Consider the following 19702-nt stretch of genomic DNA (forward strand, 5'->3'; position numbering starts at 1 on the left):
TAAATTATGCTACATCAGTTTACAGAGAGCTTCCTTGTTCTTTTTTACAGCTGCATACTACTCTATAGTTTTTAATTTTGATGTAGTGAAATATATCTTTGCCTTTGTGCTTTTTGTGCCTTATTTATTTAAGAAAGTTTCAGAAAATGTCCTACTACAAGGTCATTTGTCTTGTATGTTGTTTTAATGGTAGTTGAATTTTGTTTTCACATTTACATCTTTAACTCCTCTGGAAATGATTGTTCTCCTTTTAGAGTGTACAATCTTTATATCCTTCACTTAAATTTGATAATTATCTCCATAAGGGGTTGCACATTTTTTGTTAGTTTTACTCCCAGATATTTTTTCTTTGTTATTGTTCTTGTGAATTATATATCCTTTGTCTCTATCTCATTTTCTATTTGATGATTGATAGTACATAGGAATACTAATGATTCATATATGCTGATCATTTATCTGGCTACTTGGTGCACTTTTTATTAATTTTAATAAGTTGTTCATTGATTCTCTTCTCTTTTTTTGTAATATAGAATCCATAATCCAATAATCATAAAGTGCTAGTCATTCAGTCTCCTTTTTGTATTCCCCATCCTGTTCATTTCTTTTTCTTTTGGTATTTGCATAGTCCTTCCAATGAAAGGCCAACAGTGGTGGTGATAGCAAGGAGAGGGAATGGATCCTGCCTCAATTCTGATGGGTGCTAGAGGATTTTTTGGTAGCTAATCTTCATTAGTTTACAGAAGTTGTCTTCTAGTCTTTGTTTAATAAGAATTTTCATCATGTACAGGTTTTGATTTATTTTTAATCCCTTTTCTAGATCTATTGAGATGGTAATATGATTTTTCTCCATGAATCTGTTATGCTGTGAATGACAATGAGATATTTTTCTGATGCTGAACCATCCTTGTGCTCATGGATATATCTTACTTAGAGGTAATGTGTGTGTGCAGGTTTAATATATGTTGGATTCATGTTTTCATAACCATTTTATTAAAGATACAATTCATATACCGCCAAATTCACCCTTTAAAAGTATACAAACCAGTGGTTTTAGTTGCTAAATTCAACTGCTAATATTTTCTTTATGATTTTTTAACTAAAACTTGCTTTTGCTATATTTGTCTAGTTTTTATGTTAACCTAGTCCATAAAAATTAATTTGATATATTTTTCTCTTAGTAGTTGACCAGTTCATATAACTTAGGAATTATCTGATCCTTGAAATCTTGGTAAAAAATTTTTTAAATGCTTGGAGCTTATTTTTTTCCTAGGAAATTTCTGAATATTGCTTTAAGATATTTAATTGTGACTTTTTAATTCAGACTTTCTATTTCTTCTTGAGTCAATTTTGGTAACTTATTTATAGTTTTCTATATTTTCCCATGTTCTTTAGATTTTAAGATATATTATCATAGTTTGTTCATAGTATTCTCTTATGATTTAAAAAAATCCCTACTGTATTTGTGGCCACATACCCTTTTTCATTCCTACTATTGTTTAATTGTTTGCCCCCCTCCCCCTTTTTCTGCTTGGTCACTTGGTTAGGAAAGTTTTCTGCCATTAAAATGTCCTCCTGTTTCTTAATTGTTTTTTTCTTTTTGGTTCTCTAATTGAGTGGTTTTTTTTCTACCCTATCTTCTAATTCGCTGAGCTGATCCTCAGCTTCCTCTAATCTGCTGTTCATTCCTTCCAATGTATTCTTTATTTCTGCTATGTCATTCTTAATTTCCTTTATAGTTTCCATTTCTTTTCTCATGCTGTTGAGCATCCTTATGATCAGTATTCTGAACTCTATATCTGATAGATTGCTTATCTCCATTTCATTTAGCTCTTCTTCTGGAGAATTCTTTTGTTCTTTCATTTGAGGCTTCTTTTTTTGTCTCCCCATTTTGGCTGCCTGTCTGGATTTGTTTCTATGTATTAGGTAGATCTGCTAGGACTCCCAGTCTTGTGTTTGGTTTCTGGTGCAGGCCAATGTCAGACACTGTGACTGGCCTTGAGTACCCTGTTTGAAAGCGTTCCACACTCCACAGCTTGTGGTTCCCTCTTCTGGGGCTTTTGGAAAGGACAAAGATGCTCATCAAGGTCTGTTTTTCCAAGCCTTGGGTTCAGAAGCAAATTAGGCAAAGACTCAAATCACCCAGAGGCTTATTGTTATTCAGTCTTTTAATGAGCCTCAGGTTGTAGAAACTCCACAGGGTGGGGCGAGAGGTTTCCAACAGGGTGAAGCAATTGCTTCTCCCCCAGGTAAAAGCTGTTTGGACCATAAATGTCTGCCTGAGAAAGATGTTTTCTGCCATATGGGGGAATGACTCAGCACAGGAATCCAGATGGCTTTCCTCTGAGCTCTATCCCCTGAGCCAACATCCATAGATTCTCCTTACACAGCTCTAGTCCACTCTGCCCTCCCTCCACCGGAGCCCAAGGTGAATGGCTGCACATGAAACTATGTGCTTTGGCTCTTTAAAGAGGGTGCCTGAATTTCCAGTCATCTCTTTCTGGCAGACAGAAACCTTGCTGCTTTTCACAGCCAGATGTTATATGGACACCTTTCTCAGTTCTGGTCCTCTGAGCTCTGGAGCCTAGCTTGGGGTTTAGACCTCAGAGCCCTCAGTGGGAATGCCTCATGGCTGAGATATCCCTCTGGACCTTCAGCTTGCCTGTGGGAGCCCAGCCAGCCCTCTCGCACCTCTGCACTTTTTACCAGTCTCTATGTGGTCTCCACTTTTCCTCCTTGGTTATGAGGGTGCTCTGCAGCTCGTCTTCAGTTGCAGTTTATTATTCAGGATGGTTTTTTTCTATATTTTAGTTGTAATTCCAGTTTGGTCCTGGGAGAGTGTGAATATAGCTTCTACTGAATCCACTGCCATCTTGGAACCTCTAGCAAACAAATGAGACCTCCCAGGAGTGAGTCACTATAACCAGCAGAATTCCAAAATGGCTCTGACAAATACTCTCTCCTTGACCAAACTCTATCCAGGCTCTTCCAAGCCCCATTCTTGACTAAGCCCCAACTTAGGCCTATAAAGACTTGAACAAAAAACCAACATACCTTCTAACAGCTCAAGTCTGCATCCTTAGGACAATACTAGCCCCCTTGAAGCACCTACCTGGGAAAACACAAGTCTGCCAAAGAATTAACTGTTGCAGCCAATACCTGAGGACAGGACCCCTGTCTCCCAGACTCTGAGGAGAGCAGGAGCCAAACTTCAAAAAGTGCCAGTTAGCAAAGCTAGACGGGTTTCACATGGAGCATCCTCCCTTTCCCACTTTGTGTAATTTTTCATTGCCCTGACTCTATTGAGCAGGCTCACTGCCCTCCCTGCTTCTTCATTACCCCTTTAAAATGTGCAGGCACCTCTGTACAAATAAGAGTTGTGTTGAGTTCAAACTGGACTCTTTTCCCTATTGCCATCATATGTTACTGATTAACATCTGTCTTTGCCACTTTAACTAGGGTCCAGCTTTGGTTATCTTTAACATCTTCCAAATCCCTGCCCCCTTGGGTATACTGCCTACATGATGTCCCAGCCTGCAAATCTGATGAGCCCATGACAGGGTTATGTTCTATGGCATGAATGACTTGAAGAAAGAGACATTATCCTTAATGGGCCTGACCTAATCCCAGGAGTCCTTTAAATCTGAGTCTAGAGGCCAGAGACAGGGAAGTCAGAGATTTAGAGCACGAAAAGTATTCAGAGAGGGAAATTCTCTTGTTGGCTATGAAGATGAAGGGGGCCATGTAGCAATAAATGTGGGTGATCTCTGGAAGCTGAGAGTGGCCCTGACTGACAGCCAGCAAAGAAACAGGGACCTTGTTCCTATAGACACAAGGAGCTGAACCTGGCCAATGGCCGTAATGAGCTTCCAGAGCAGAAGGCAGCCTAGCAACACCTGTGAGAGCATGAGCAGAGGACCCGGCCATGTCATGCCTGAAACTTCCTACCAACAAAACTGTGAGCTAAAAAATGGGTATTGGTGAAAGCCACTAAGTATGTGGTCATTTGGTATGCAGCAATAGCTGACTAATTCACTCACCCATCATTATTTGGCCCCTGGCTGGAGAGAGATAAGAAAATGGCTGCAGCAGGCTAACACCCAAAAGATGGGGACTCTGCTCCTCCTCTTCCTGCAGATTCCAACACAGATGTTACTTCCTCAAGGTCCTTCCTCTGTGCCTTCTCCTCCTAGAGGTGACCCCCTGGGAGGTGGCTCCCAACCCTTCCTGGGTGACCCTGGCCTGAGTCACGAGACCTTCAGGTTAGAAACATGTTTCCATCAGCTATCAAAAGAGTTCAGCAGTTTCAGGCATGGGTGCCACACAAGGCTTTGGCACTTGTGTTCCACTTCTGTGGAATGTTCTCCTGCCCTCTGCTGCTCATCCTTCAGGTTTCAGATTCAAGGTCACCTGTTCAGAACCCCTTCCCTGAGCCCACGCCTATTAATCTCTATTCTGTTTGTTCTCTTTGGAGTACTTCTCCCAATTCATTATTTTTCAGCCTGTGAGCAGGATCTTCCATCAACATCCACCTCCCACCTCCATTCTGGGGCTCTCCCTGAGCCCCAGGACCCAGCCTGGTGTGGGCTGGGCCTCAACACCAGTGAGCAGAATAAGCAAAGGGAGAGGTTGTAAAGATGAAATGAGGTGAGCTGTGGGAAAGTGCCCAGCACAGCATCTGCTACAAAGTGTTTTTGGCATTCCTTTGAACCATGAGGTCTGAATGGCATGCAAGTTTTGGAAAGTTGGTAACCAAAGCAGTGGAATTGGGAGCATTTCCTGGCAGGATGGCTTTAACCACTTGACCATGTGGCTGTGGAAGTGGCCCCCAGCCCTTCTTGGGTGACCCTGGCCTGAGTCACGGAACTCTCTAAGTTAGAACACATGTTTCCATCAGCCAAGCTGCTGATCGAGGACAGATCTTGTCACCACTGGTTGCACTTTCAGCCCCTGCCCTTGGAGCTGCACTCGCTGACCAAGGGCCAGTTCTTAACCTTGAGGCCTCAGGGCTCTGAAATAGAAAACACCAAGGCAGGGCTTCTACATATGGCACCTTCAGGTAGAAGAGGGGTCAGTGGGGCCCTGGGGAGGCTCTCAGGCCAGCAGGTAAGACAAAGGTGGGGCTTGAAGTCTTAGGCAGTAACCCCTGAAGAGGGTGCCTGTGGCAGGAGGGGCTCTCGGTCTGAAAGTCTCAAAGTCAGGGGACTCAAACGCTGGGAGAAGCATGGGTAGCCAGTGTGTGGGGGGAGGGAGTTGCTGGCACATTTGGCTGTTTGATTCTTTTGACAAAATATGTCAACTAGTTTCTCTGGGCCACCCTCTTTCCAGCTGGGGCACTCAGGGACATAAATAAAAGGCAATCACACTTCTCACTACTCTTCTGCCCCTATGAGCCCCTCATAGACCCCATCACCTGCCCTCCCTTTTGGGGGGGGGGGGGCTTGAAACTGGCTTTCAAGGCCTCAGGCAGGACCCAGAGCCTCAAGAGCCACGAGAAGGTCCTCCCACAGTCCCTCTTTTCCCTGTGTTACAGGATGGGGGCCAGACATGCCACCCTCAACATTTTACTTAATCTTAAGTTAGTGTGCTTTTGAGGAAACTGTCATGCTTTAAGCACCAGAGAAACAGCTGTCCTCCGACTGCACATCCTAACTTGAATCAGGGCCAGGGGGAGGCCCACCCTGACACTTGCAAGTTGTCCTAAGCATGCATTTTTGAAGGTTCGCTAACCCTATATGGTTACCTGAGCATTCTCGTTGGCCAGGATGGATGAAGGGAGCCACCCTGGACCTGGTGTTAAACATCATCTTTCCTTTCATCCTGGTAGTCTTTGAAAAGAAATGTCCCTGCAGTGGGACCCCATTACCCAAGTTCAAACGCCTGGAGCCACCTTGGGACAGACACTAGAAGTGCCACGGGATTGCTATCCTGAGTTCTGATATCAGCAACACCAGCTCCCCTAATATACAACACACACACATCAACCCCAGTCCCTGAGCTCTCCCCTCACACACCTGGGGCCAAGAATGAGGCCCCTTCATTGGGGTAGGGGGGTGGGTGTTGAGGCAAATCCAGAGGAGACAATCTTAGGTGATGCTTCTCACAAAATCCTGACCCCACAGGACTATAAGGTTGTCTCCTCCCCCTTTCTCTCATCCAAGCAGGTGGCCTTGGGAAAGGGCGTAAACCCACACTGTGCTCAGACCCACAGACTACATAATAGCCCCAGGATCACACTTGCCAAAACAGAGGGAGCACTGATTTAGGTGCTAGAGAGGAGAGACATGTGCTAGGAGGTGGTTGACAATTGGCCTTGGGCCAAGAAATTGGGAACATGATCAAATTTTAAAATACAGGGTTTTGTTCTTGAACCACTGTTCATCAGAATTCATTGGTCTGAGACCCACAAAAAGAAAGGCACCTGCCTTGGTCCCACAGTGAGCAGGTAACAGAGTAAAGTTCATCAAATCCTTAGCTTGACTTGCTTACAAAAGGCAAGATGACTCAGATGGATTTGCAGACTGAAACTAAACACTTGAAGCCAGGTCAGGTAGAATGGCTCCTGTTGTGACTCATTGGTTTACCTGGGGTACCATCTGCCTGGCTGTCTCTGTCTTGCATATTACTTATGTTGATCTTACAAGGGACTCTGTGCCTTTTAAGGACTGGATTCTAGATTCCACCTGAGTGAAGCCTATTTCATGGCGCAGAATCACTATGCCTCTCCATCAAGAAAGGTGAGCTGGGCAGGCTGGGCACTAGTGTTCAGCATGTGCTTTCTCTTGCAAATCCCATCTCCCATGTCAGAGGAGTAGTCTGCTGTTGCCGTGGTGAATTGGTATTATACTGTGACCTTGATTCTGAGCAGAAATGTACGTTGCCTTGACCATGATTACACAAAATGCGTTGTCTAGGAAACAGCACAGTTCTGAGAACAGGAAGGGCTAGATCATTCTTGGCTTTGCCTGGAAGCCACACAGGCTTACCTTGTACCCAGCAGGGTCTCAGCTTTCTTCAGGGGCCTCTCAGCTTCAGCTCAAGTTTATGTGTGTGACACATGGGGCAGGGGAGACAGAGACAGACAGAAAGGAGGAGAGCACAGGCACCCCTCTGCTAATGTTGGAGAGTTTCAAACCAAGACAAGCTTCTGCAGCTGCTGTTTGGAAGCGGAGAGGGTTTGCAGGGCCCTCTCCCATCTCTGACTGGGAGGCTCCTGTGGAGAGGACACTCTGGCCTCCTGCCCATTCCCCTTCACCCAATGCAGTTCCAGAGCTGGGGAGGTGTAGCACTGGGAGAGGGCCCACAGGCTCTGGGAAATGGTGGTTTCTCAAAGAGGGTGCCTGGCTCCATCTATGAAAAGCTACCCCCCACACTCCCTCACACACACGCGCACACACACACACCAAGTGCAGATTGACACAAGAGTAGTTTGTTGGGACTCGAGTCTATTTCATTTGCCACATAAATCGTGCTTACCCTAAACCTGGCTTCCCAGACCAGCATGAAAGCAGCCTTGACCTAGGAAAGGCCTCAGCAAGGAGGTGTCCTACAAGCCCGTGGCCCCAGATGCCAGAGTGGTGGGGAGGCAATTTCCAACAGGGCACACTGAGTGAGGCCCAGGAGAAGCTGCCTGCAGTGGCTGGCCTATGCTTACACTGTTTGACTTCCAGTCCATTGGCTTCCTCATCCCCTGGACCAGGGCTCTTCCCTCTCACAACCCAAGAACAGCCCAAATTCAGAGCATGCCTCCCAGCCCCAGATGGACACACCTGCTGATCAGCAACCCCATCCAGTGGCTCAGGCTGAAAACCTGCCCATCATTCTTGACTCCCTCTCTCCCTCAACCACAAGCTCTCACCCCTTGCCAGTCTATCAGGAACTCTCATTATCTCAACCTCCCAGCACACCTTGAGTCCAGCCATCCACTCCTCTCTATTCTCCCTGCTGCCTACTCCAGCCCAGGCCCATCCTCACTCTATTGACAGCTGCACACAGGAGGGGTACAATAAATACTTCTCAAATAAATAACTGGGCAAGAGAGAGAAATCACCATGAGGCAACTTGCAAGGACAGGAGGATATATGCACCTGGGAATGAGTCGTGTTCCAGAAAAGTCCAGAGATGATATTGAATCCACCCCAAATCCCAGAACCCAGAAACCTCCATTATCAACATTGCCCCAGACCTAGGTGCGAGAAGGTAGGATGGACAGATGCAGGAATAGGTAACTATTTCTCCAAAATGGGATCATCCTGTATACCCATGAAAAAAGCCAGACTCAAAAGGTCACATAGTGTATGAGTCCATTCATGCGAAATGTGCAGAATGGGCAAATGCAGAGACAGAAACAGGTCAGTGGTTGCTAGGAGCTGGGGAAGGGAGGAAGGGGAGGGCTCCACATGGGCATGGAGTCTTCTTTCGGATGTCCTGGGAGTAGGTAGTGATAATGGTTGTACAACTTGGTGAATACACCAAATACACTGAATTGCACTTTAAAAGGGTGTTTAATCTGGAGTATTACACTCATTTTATTTGATTATGACAAAGAAAAAGAAACTGGAAGAAAACTTAAAGAATTGTTTAATTTGTACAAGAAGTATTGGTTCCTAAAAGATCCCACAAAAGTTAACGAATGAAACTATGAAAAATGCTTTCAGCTCAGTGGTATTTATTTTTCTCTTCCAATTCTTTTCTGAGCTCTGCTACCTTCCTTTCATTTCTTTCTGTTTTTGAATAATCTCTTCTTTGAACCCTACCTCTCTTCTTTAAATTCTCTTTTGTTTTGAGACATTGTGTTTCCTGGGATTTCCTTGCATCTGTAGAGGGATTTGGGGGTTTTGTTTTTGTTTTTGGCTATTGTCTTGCTGTATTTTTTTGTAATTCCCCTAGCAATATGCTTTTCATATGCTGTTTGCCTCTGTTCTTTTCCCCATCATATTATTTTTATAATTGTTGCCAGTTTGTGGACGCACTTGATTTTGTGAACGTGTCTGCTTTTTCTCCCACTTCCACGTTATCTGACTGGCCTCCACAGTGATATTCTGCCTCTCCTATGGCCTGTGTCCTTACTTCCATTAATTGAACCAGATATTGAACCAGAAAAATATTTTGTATTTTTCTCTGACTTTCCTCACTGTGAGCCCTGACTTTGGGGTGGTCTGATTTCTGCTTCAGTTCTGAGGAGGCATTGCTGGCCCGGCTGGCCCCATACCCCAGTGCAAACAGATCGGTATTTGACTGGAGAGCTTCCTAATTTGTGGTTTGGGGTTCTAGCTGTTTCCAATGCTGTTTTTCTCTTTGAAGCTGTGTTTGAAGCCAGGCCAGCCCATCATTTTTCTGTATAACTGGAGAGAAGAAGAACCCAAGGCCTGGAAGGAATTTCTTAAGTCAGTATCTTTTGCAGGCAGCTAAGATTTAGGCTAGAGCACAGAGTACCGCAGCTCTATCTGCTCTCAGGCTAAGCCATTCACTGGGGAGCTTGGGACTAGAAAGGGGCCCCAGTTTGGGAAGCCAACCCAGACTAGGCCTAGGCTGGGGAAGCCTAACCCATCTGAGCTGAGAGCTGCTCTGTGGGGAGGAAGACAGGACTAGGCTGAAAGCAGAACCCACTCCCTGAGTGATACAGACAATGAATGCACCATGCGGATGACACCCTCACAGTCATTTGGGGGAACTGCTGCTTCTGGGCCTGCAGTCAGCAGAGCTGGTGCAAGGGATGCAGAGATGGCTGAGAAGTGGAGCAGTGGGGTAAGGACGAGCTGGGATGATGCAGGCCACAAATCTGGATGATGAAGTGGCCTGCAGGACGTGAGCATCCATGCCCACATAGGTGCACTCGAGCAGGCCCAGAACTTGGAGAAACAGACGAAAGTGATTTGGCGGCAGCAGCAGCAGGTGAGTTAAGACAACAGATCAACAACACTGTGCTACTCTGACCTTCTGAGCATTAAAAAAAAAAAAAAAAAGACACCTGCTTCATTTTTTTCTTCCAAATCTCATGCAAATTTCTCCTGTGGTAAACCTTAGCCTGGGACCATAAAGGGCAGGGAATTCTGGGAGAAGTAGTTGCAGCTTAGCCCAGTGAATACAATACACTTGACATGTGCTGTCTCTCATCTGTGGATGCCTCCCTGCTTCCTCAGCCCTGCCCCACTGCCCCTCTATGTGCACCTAGGGACATCCACCTTATGCTTCAGAGGCACACATGTGCCCTCGGCTCCCCAAGCCCCCCAGAGCCCTGTGGGCACCTTTCCCCATGGGCACTGGTGGGCAGGGCTGGGCAAGAGAATCACTAAAGGGAAACTGCCGGGGCTGGCAGCTTGGAAAACAGAGTCAGGAATTACCACCCCTGCAACAGAGTTGGCAATCAGCTGAACATGAGTTCCTGATGCAGGCCCCTTGTCAAAGTCTGCCAGGGTCCCAGGAGTCTGGAATACAAGGATGAAAAAAGGAAACTTACACAATAATGGTGGAAGTTGTCCATCACTTGAGCGGTCGTGTGCTGCCTCTCCAGCCCTAAGCCTTCAGAAAGACTGGGCTCTGGGGCCTGCAAGGTGGCTGCTGGAGCACAGGTTCATGAAACTTTCTCTCAAAGCCACATGAGCCCGAATCCCTGCTCACCCAAAAGTCACTGGCTCCCTAGGGACCTGGCAGCTGGGAGTGTCTTTGGAGCCCTGCTCTGGTGGACTTATCCCCCGAATTCCAGTGCAGCCATCAGAATGGAATGTGTTCGCAGAATAAGACTCAGGCCCCTACAGCAAGCCCTTGTCAGGGAAGTGTTGAAGGCCAAGTACCAAGTGTCTCCCAAGGCGCGGACACCAAATCATACCCCACCTCCAGCAGCCAACAGGCCTCTCTTTCATTTTTTCAGGGGCCACTATACATCTTAGTGGGGTCCCAGAGGTCGTTTGGTAAATACTTTCTCCCCCTCTGCAGATGGGAGATCCGCTGGGATGAGAATGGGCATGGGGCTGAGCTGGGGAGCCAGAAGAGTCTGTACTAGGCTTCAGGGAGGGCCATCCACCAACCAAGCCACCACTTGCTATGCTAGCTGTGAACCTGGCCCCGCTGGCTGGAAAAGATGTGGCAAGTGGGGTGGAGGGGCTCCCCACTCCTCAGGACTCTGCCAGTTGCCCCAGGCTGCAGGCAGGGACAGGAAGAGACTAGACTAACATAGACTTGGACTGTGAGTTGGACAGAGGACACAAGAGGAAGACTGAGAAGAAAATGTGAAGGGCATTGTCAAGGCCTGTGGGGATGTCTGTGGGGAATGGAGACAGGGCGAAAAATTGGGGACAGGGGCTTCCCCAGCAACCAATCTGCCCAACCCCCTGAGTTGGCTGGCATTGGCTTATGTGCTCTTCCTCAATTCATGGGGAAGGGGAAGCCACTGGAAGTCTCAAGCTCTGGTCAGAGGAGATGCAGACTGAGAGAGAAATCACCTTGCCCAACTTTCTCTCTTCTCTCTCTCTCTCTCTCTCTCTCTCTCTCTCTCTCTCTCACACACACACACACACACACACACACACACACACACTTTAAAGCTTTGTCCTGAGCCTCCCACCCCAATCTCAGGACTTCTCCCTCCCCTCTCACAGGCTCCTCTCTACCCTTGACCAGGAGCTGGGTAGCTGGCAGGAGTCTGCAGGAAGGAACCAACTTTATCTGTGCCTGGGAGGCTTTCTCAGGCAGGGGATGTGCCCTGCTGCTCAGTCCAGAGTGGGGGCTCCCTTTTCTCCACCAGATTAGCTCCTTCTCAGGCACAGTTCCAAGAGAAAAGAAGCAAAGGCTAACCCATCCGGACCCTGTCTCCCCAGGGCCCCACACCTTAAGTTCCCAGGGCCTACTTTCCCTCAGACCTGCCCTGGAGACACTAGGCATGGCATTCCCAAATCCCGGGTACTCAGCAGAAGCTGCGGTACAGATATATACACCTGTGGGGGGTGGGTGCTCTTTTGACCAATGTCATTGGGAGGCTCTTGTACCACCCTGGTCTTTAGCCATCACATCTCACTGTGGCTGCTGGGAGCTCAAAGGGAAATTAACTGAAGAATGGCAGGTGGCTCATGGGTGTTTGGAAAGGGCTGAAGAGCCAGACTTGGAGGAACCAGGGTCTACATCATAGCAAAGTGCTGGGCTGGCTCCTTCCCATGACTGGGCACAGACACTGTGGTTTGCATCACCAATGTGGGACTCGGGTGCTGCCAGGAGAATCATAGCTATCACTGCTCCTCAGGCAACAAGTCTCACTGCCCCTGCTGCCACCCACCACCCAAGGGGATTCTATGTGGTCCTGCTTCTTCCCACCTCTGGGCCCAAATTCAGTTGACAGCAGGTGCATCTGATTAATGTATCCTGGTCATGAGTCCATGTCCTAGCAGCAAGAAAAGCTGGGAGAACACAGACCTGGCACTTTCTGCTCCTCTCATGGGAGGTGGGACTCAGCCTCATAAAGTGGCAACTTCTGCAGACAGAAGGAATGAGCAGTGTCCACAGGGCCCACCTAAATGGTCCAAAAGCTTCCAACTGCCTTTAACATGAATACTGACCTCCCACCCCTGAATGTTACCCCTTCAGAGAGCACCCCCTCCCTGGATCCCTCCATGTGCAGCTCACTAACTTAGTCTTGTCCTTGGAAGCAAGTCTTTTTACAGGTGGAGGTGCTATGGATATGTCAGCGCCCATTCTCCCAGAAACCCCAAAAGTGTTTAGTGATTTTGAGTTGCTCAATAAGTGCTGTCATTGGTCCGTGGTGATATTTTCACATTTTAGTATACGTCAAATTTAAATACAGTTGGGGTTTTTATAAAAGTCTTATCAGTCTAGTACTGATTTCTCACCAACAATGCTATGGGCCTTTGGGGAATGAGTTCTGTTACATGACCCCACTCCATACATCAGACACATTCAGCAGTCCAGAATCCCAGGCACTGGAGGCCAGTGGCTCCATGCCTCCAGTCAAGAAAATCAGGATCACCCTTACCCATTTTCAAAAGACCAAGGGGACAGGATCGTCCTAAGACAAGAACAAATGGAACCCCAAAACATCATAATTCACCTATTAAATGCAAAAAACCCTCATCATGTCCTAGTCTGCCAAAGTACCTACCCTACTCTGGAGAAGTCTCCCATAGGTGCTAAACAGGAATCCTTTTCTGGCCCCCAACCCCACTCCCAGCAGACACTTCCCTCAATTGATCACAGCAAAACTCAGCTGAAACATTCAATAACATTTACTGAAGAGAAACATTTACTGAAACCATTGAACAAAAGGAATGACAACAGAGAGGAACTTCTAACTGTCATGAGAACCCGGAGGTCTTACCCCTGCTTCTCCTGGGGCCTCTGATGAGGTGCCTCAGCTGCCCCCCACACCACAGCCCTACTGCCACAGTCCCTCTCCCTGAGGGCCCTTTGATTGGATTTTGCAGGACTATGGACAAGGGCAATGTCTACTCCCTGCTGGGGTCCCCTTCCCCTTTGGATGACATGCTGGGGCCTGGCTCTGCCCTATGGCCTGCACAGGACAGACACAGGACACTGGAAAACACAGCAGGGGACACTCCACCATGCTGAGGAAACTGAGTCACAAAGAACAATAAGGTGACACATCAAAGCACAGTGTCCTTGCAGCCTTCTGTCCTGGTTCACTTCTTCCCGAGGTCACTGGGTGAGCACCAAGTGCATATTCATCGGTCCTTCCCACCCTCTCCTGGGACTGGGCACAGGGTCTCCGAGGTGGAGGGTGTTTGTGATGGGGAGGGAGAAAACTGCTCAGAGAAGAACACACACATCTCAACAAGAACAAGCAGCAGTTGGCCTAAATCTATACCGAGAAAGCAGAGGTTGAGCTCACAACACGGGACAAGAGCTGGCAGAGCCTTGGATGGCAGTTGGGCTCACAGCACATGTTGGGGCTGAGAGGTGGCTGCCCCAGTAGGTAGGCCAGGACAGGCCCCAGATTCACACACACCTAGTGGTTCTGCACAGGAACCATGGCTAATGTGTGTGTGGGGGGGGGGGGGCAGTGATTACTTCACACGAGGGTCAGTATGGGGTCTATAGAGAAACAGAGTGGGGGCTACCCAGGAGATGGAGGATGGGGGTCCCTGAGACTGGCACCCTTGAGATGGCCCCTAAAGTCTCCCAGTCCAAGGCAGGTGGTAGATATATTCAGGTGCCCCTCACGTGGGCTGGGACTGGCTGCTCAGGGGTACTCCCAGGGTGGCTGCCTGAGTGAGTATGGTTTGGGGCTGGATGTGGTGGTACTATGAGGGGGCATCTCTCCTCCTCCCATTGGTGTCACACATGGTCATATTGGTCACTTGGAAGGGCTGATGGCGGTGGTCAGGACCCCTTGGGAGTAGTGGGGGGGGCTGGGCAAACCCTTCCCTGTGGGGTGAGGTGGCTGCCCTGGCTTGGCCTTCCCCTGCCTCCAGGGCTCTGTTGCCTGAGAGGACAGGAGGCCACTGGGTCTTCCAAGCCTATTTGCCCAAGGAAGGCTCAGAGGAACTCATCTCCCCAGCCCCATCCTCACTTCCGGACTCCTCCAGGATGGGCATGAGCCCCTCCTCATGGGGCTCCTCAGCCCCCTCGTCTCCTTCCTGGGCCAGGACCTCTGGATCACTACCAGGACCTCCTAGGCCCACCCCAAAAGCACTGCCCATGTGGGCAGGGGAGGGTCCTGCCTGATCTAGACCTGCAGGAGCCAGAGCATTTCCATCTCTCTGAGAAGCAAGGAATGCTTTGGTGGTCTCCTCAGGGGCAGGATCTGCCCCGGTGGCATCACGGGTTTCAGGAGCAGGCTCATCAGGATCGGCAGTGGCAGGACGCACCTCAGTGGCCGCTGCATTGGCCTGAGCGACCTCGGCACTGTCTTGCTCAGAAAGGGCAGCCTGAGCAGCATCTTCATGGGCTGGGGTGGCCTGAGCAGCATCTTCATGGGCTGGAGTGGCCTGGGCAGCATCTTCATGGGCTGGGACAGCCTGGGCAGCAGCGAGGTCTCCAATGTCCACACAGACTCCTTCTTCCACTTGAAACTGCTGGCTCATAGTTGGAGTGGCCTCCCATGCCTCTGACTCCCTAATGAGCCGAAGCATCCCCAGGAAGCCAGGAGGTCTCCTCTCCAGCCGCATCCTCCTCAGCTTGTTCCAGAGAGTCTCGTTGGGGCGGGCCCGCATCAGCACCTGCCGAGCACGCACCTGGTCTGCCGTGGAGGGTTGGATGGCCCCCTTCTCCATGGCTGCCTGCAGCAGGCCTTCCAGGCGCATCACGTAGGCAAAGAGTGTCTCCTGGGGCCGCTGGGCACAAGTCATGAACTTCAGCCGCGCGGTAGTTTGGGTGTCCTTGTTCCCAAACACCTGAATCAGTGTGGCCAGGCAGTCCTGAGCAGCGATGTCAGGATTTTCATCCAGGAGGCCGCTCACAAGATCCAGTGCAGGGCCATGCAAGCTCTCCACCAGCCTCCTCCTCCTCTCCCTTTCCGATATGTGGCGCCACAGGTACAGCATGTCGTTGGCATGGTCCAGCCAGCTCTCAAAGGACTCCTCCTCATGGCCTGGCTCTTCCATCCCAGAAAAGGCTCTCAGTTCCTGGTAGGCCATATTTTCCAGCACAGGCTGCAAAGCCTGCCTCCATTGCTGGTTCCAAGCTCCTGCCTGTCCTGGGGCTCCTGCCATACCCACAGCTTCCTCACCTGGAGATCCTGCCTCACCTGCGGCTCCTGCCATACTCACAGATCCTGCCATACCTGCAATTCCTGTGTCACCTGAAGCTCCCTCCTCATCTGAACCTCCTGCTTCATCCTCAGCTCCTACCTCGCCTGCAGCTTCTTCCTCACCTACAGCTGCCTCACCTGCAGCTCCCTCACCTACGGCTGCCTCACCTACAGCTCCCTCACCTACAGGTGCCTCACCTACAGGTGCCTCACCTACAGCTCCCTCACCTGCAGCTGCCTCACCTGCAGCTGCCTCACCTACAGCTCCTTCACCTACAGCTCCCTCACCTACAGCTCCCTCACTTACAGCTGCCTCACCTACAGCTCCCTCACCTACAGCTCCCTCACCTACAGCTGCCTCACCTACAGCTCCTTCACCTACAGCTGCTTCATCTACAGCTCCCTCACCTACAGGTGCCTCACCTACAGCTCCCTCACTTACAGCTGCCTCACCTACAGCTCCCTCACCTACAGCTCCCTCACCTACAGCTGCCTCACCTACAGCTCCTTCACCTACAGCTGCTTCATCTACAGCTCCCTCACCTACAGCTCCCTCACCTACAGGTGCCTCACCTACAGCTCCCTCACCTACAGCTCCCTCACCTACAGCTCCCTCACCTACAGCTCCCTCACCTACAGCTCCCTCACCTACAGCTCCTTCACCTACAGCTCCCTCACCTACAGCTCCCTCACCTACAGCTCCCTCACCTACAGCTCCCTCACCTACAGGTGCCTCACCTACAGCTCCCTCACCTACAGCTCCCTCACCTACAGGTGCCTCACCTACAGCTCCCTCACCTGCAGCTCCCTCACCTACAGCTCCCTCACCTACAGCTCCCTCACCTGCAGCTCCCTCACCTACAGCTGCTCCCTCACCTACAGCTCCCTCACCTGCAGCTCCCTCACCTGCAGCTCCCTCACCTACAGCTGCTCCCTCACCTACAGCTCCCTCACCTGCAGCTCCCTCACCTACAGCTGCCTCACCTGCAGCCCCTTCACCTGCAGCTCTCTCACCTGCAGGTCCATCCTCGCCTTCAGCTCCTTCTTCGCCTGCAGTTTCTTCCTCACCTGCAGCTCCAATCTCACCTTTAACTCCCTCCTCACCTGGATCTACTGACAGAACTTCAGCTTCTGCCTCATCAGAGGGTTTTGACTCACCTGCAGGTCCTGCCTCACCTGCAGCTTCCTCATCTGCAGCTCCTGCCTCACCTGCCCTGCCAGCCACTGCTCGCCTCTGGGGCTGTGCAGGAAAATCGGGTCTATCCTGTGACTCAGAATCAGGGACCTGGGGCAGGAAGACCACAGTCCAGGGTCCCCCCCTGCCTGGTATTTGTCGGGGGATGAAACTTCGGTTTAAATACTCAGTGAACTCAATCAAGGCAACCCTGGACTGGAGCTCCCTTCTAAAGATCTTGCCCAGCACTCGGTACCTGCCCAGGTGTCTCAGGGCAGCCTGCACAGCCTCCTGGAACTCCTGGTCCTCACAGTCATCTGGAATGCCCAGGATGAGCAGGGAGCGCTGTGCATTCACGGCCATCAAACCACACCAGTCCTGCAGTATCGCAAGAGCCATCGCCATCACTGAGGACTTGAAGGGTGAGAAGAAGTGATTGGACAGGGGTGTGCAGGCTGTGGCAGTGTGGTCCTTGTCCTGTGGGTGCAAAAGGGAGAGAATCATGTTCATACTACACAGCCCAACCCACTGCCCAATAAGAGCCCCATGCTCCTCCCAGCAGAGGCTTGGAGTGCCTCCCCTCCCTGTTTTGTTTGTTTGATTTTAGGTAACTTTTTTGAAAATAAATAAACTTACAAGATATAATGCTAGTTGCACTCTGGAAGTGGAAGTAAGTGGTGGGGCTGACTGACTGTAGCACACCTGAGAGGCTGTTCACAGAGCAAGCTGAAGATGAGTACCAGAGGACTTGGTTCTCAGCTAAAGGACAGTAGATACAAACAAGTGAAAGCATATACCGTGTTCATGGATTGGAATAATTAACATCATTAAAATTTTCATACTACCCAAAGCAATTTATAGATTCAATGCAATTCCTATTAAAATACCAACAGCATATTTCACAGATCTAGAACAAATATTCCAAAAATTTATATGGAACCAAAAAAGACTCTAAATACCCTCAGCAATCTTGAGAAAGAAGAACAAAGTTGGAGGGATCACAATACTGGCTATCAAACTGTACTACAAAGCCATTGTAATCAAAACAGCCTGGTACGGGCACAAGAACAGGCATATAGACAAATGGAACAGAATAGATACCCCAGAAATCAACCCAAGCCAATATGGTCAATTAATATTTGACAAAGGAGGCAAGAGCATACAATGGAGTAAAGACAGTCTCTTCAATAAATGGTGTTGGGTTCATATGCTAAGGTGTAATTTCAACCCACATGAACTATCCACTAAAGATTATTTCACGCTAATAGGCACTGGGAAGCATTGACCTTATCTTGTTTAATGAGGAGAGCCAAGGGAGAGAAATGGGGGAGTGTGAGTACTGATGTGCCAGTGTGAGTACTGATGTCTGATTTTTACCAGAGTGATCTATTTTCTTCTACCTATTATTTCTGAGTAATCTGTTTTTTTAATTCCACAGATATGAAATAAAAAAACATTTAGGAATCATTCAGTAAAAAAATAATAATAATAAATTTTTTTTAAAAAATGGTGTTGGGAAAATTGGACAGCTACATGCAAAAAAATAAAACTAGACCACCAACTTACACCATAAACAAAAATAAACTCAAAATGGATAAAAGACTTAAATGTAAATCACAAAACCATAAAAATCTTAGGAGAAAATAGGAGTAAAATCACAGACATCTCAAGTAGCAGTATTTTCACCAATACATCTCTTAGGGCAAGAGAAAGAAAGGAAAACATAAACAAATGGGACTACATCAAACTAAAAAGCTTCTGCACAGCAAAAGAAACCATCAACAAAATGAAAAGGGAACCCACTGTACGGCAGAACATATTTGCCAATGATATATCTGATAAGGGGTTAATTTCCAAAGTAGATAAAGAACACATAGAATTCAACACCAGGAAGACAAACAATCCAATTAAAAAATGGGCAAAAGACCTGAATAGACACTTCTCCAAAGAGGACATACAGATGGCCAAGAGACACATGAAAAGATGCTCAAAGTCACTAATCATCAGGGAGATGCAAATTAAAACTACAAGGAGATATCATCTCACACTTGCCAGAGTGGCTGCCATCAGTAAAAGTGCTGGCGAGGGTGTGGAAAAAAGGGGAACCCTAGGACACTGCTGGTGGGAATGCAGACTGGTGCAGCCACTAGGGAAAACAGTATGGAGTTTCCTCAAAAAATTAAAAATGGAGTTGCCGTTTGACCCAGTGATCCCACTTCTGGGAATATATCCTAAGACTCTTGAAACACCAATCAGAAAGGATATATGCAGCCCTATGTTCATAGCAGTGCAATTTACAATAGCTAAGATCTGGAAACAGCCCAAGTGCCCATCAGTAGCTAAGTGGATAAAAAAGCTGTGGGACATTTACACCATGGAATACTATACAGCTGTAAAGAAGAATCTCGTACCCTTTGGGACAGTATGGATGGACCTGGAGAATTTTATGCTAAGCGAAATAAGCCAGGCAGAGAAAGACAAGCATCCCATGATCTCACTTACGTGCGGAATCTAATGAACAAAATAAACTGACGAACAAAATAGGCCCAGAGACATGGATGCATGGAACAGACTGACAGACCTCAGAGGGGAGGGGCGTGGGGAGGACGGGCAGAGATTAACCAGAGAATTTACATGCATATATGCATAGCCCATGGACACAGACAATAGCGTGGTGAAGGCCTGGGGTGGGGCAGGGCTGGGTGGAGGGGGGACTAAGGGGGTAAGAAGGGGGACATCTATAATACTGTCAACAATTAAAAAAAGATGCTAGTCATACTTTATTTTTTTCTGGCATCAGTTTTAGGAAGTCACCT

At 48.6% G+C, this 19702-nt stretch overlaps 1 protein-coding gene across 1 annotated transcript; it reads right to left on the reverse strand.

Annotated features, from left to right (window-relative positions):
• Positions 1–14480: 14480 nt before the first annotated feature.
• LOC308551005 (paraneoplastic antigen Ma6F-like) lies at positions 14481–17285 on the reverse strand (the record flags this gene model as incomplete). Its single annotated transcript, XM_081125399.1, has 2 exons — positions 14481–15563; positions 17136–17285. 2 exons carry the CDS (start codon positions 17283–17285, stop codon positions 14481–14483), a joined length of 1233 nt encoding a protein of 410 aa, XP_080981525.1.
• Positions 17286–19702: the final 2417 nt, after the last annotated feature.

Source organism: Miniopterus schreibersii, assembly GCF_964146895.1.
Source record: "Miniopterus schreibersii genome assembly, chromosome: X".
NCBI lineage: Eukaryota > Metazoa > Chordata > Mammalia > Chiroptera > Miniopteridae > Miniopterus > Miniopterus schreibersii.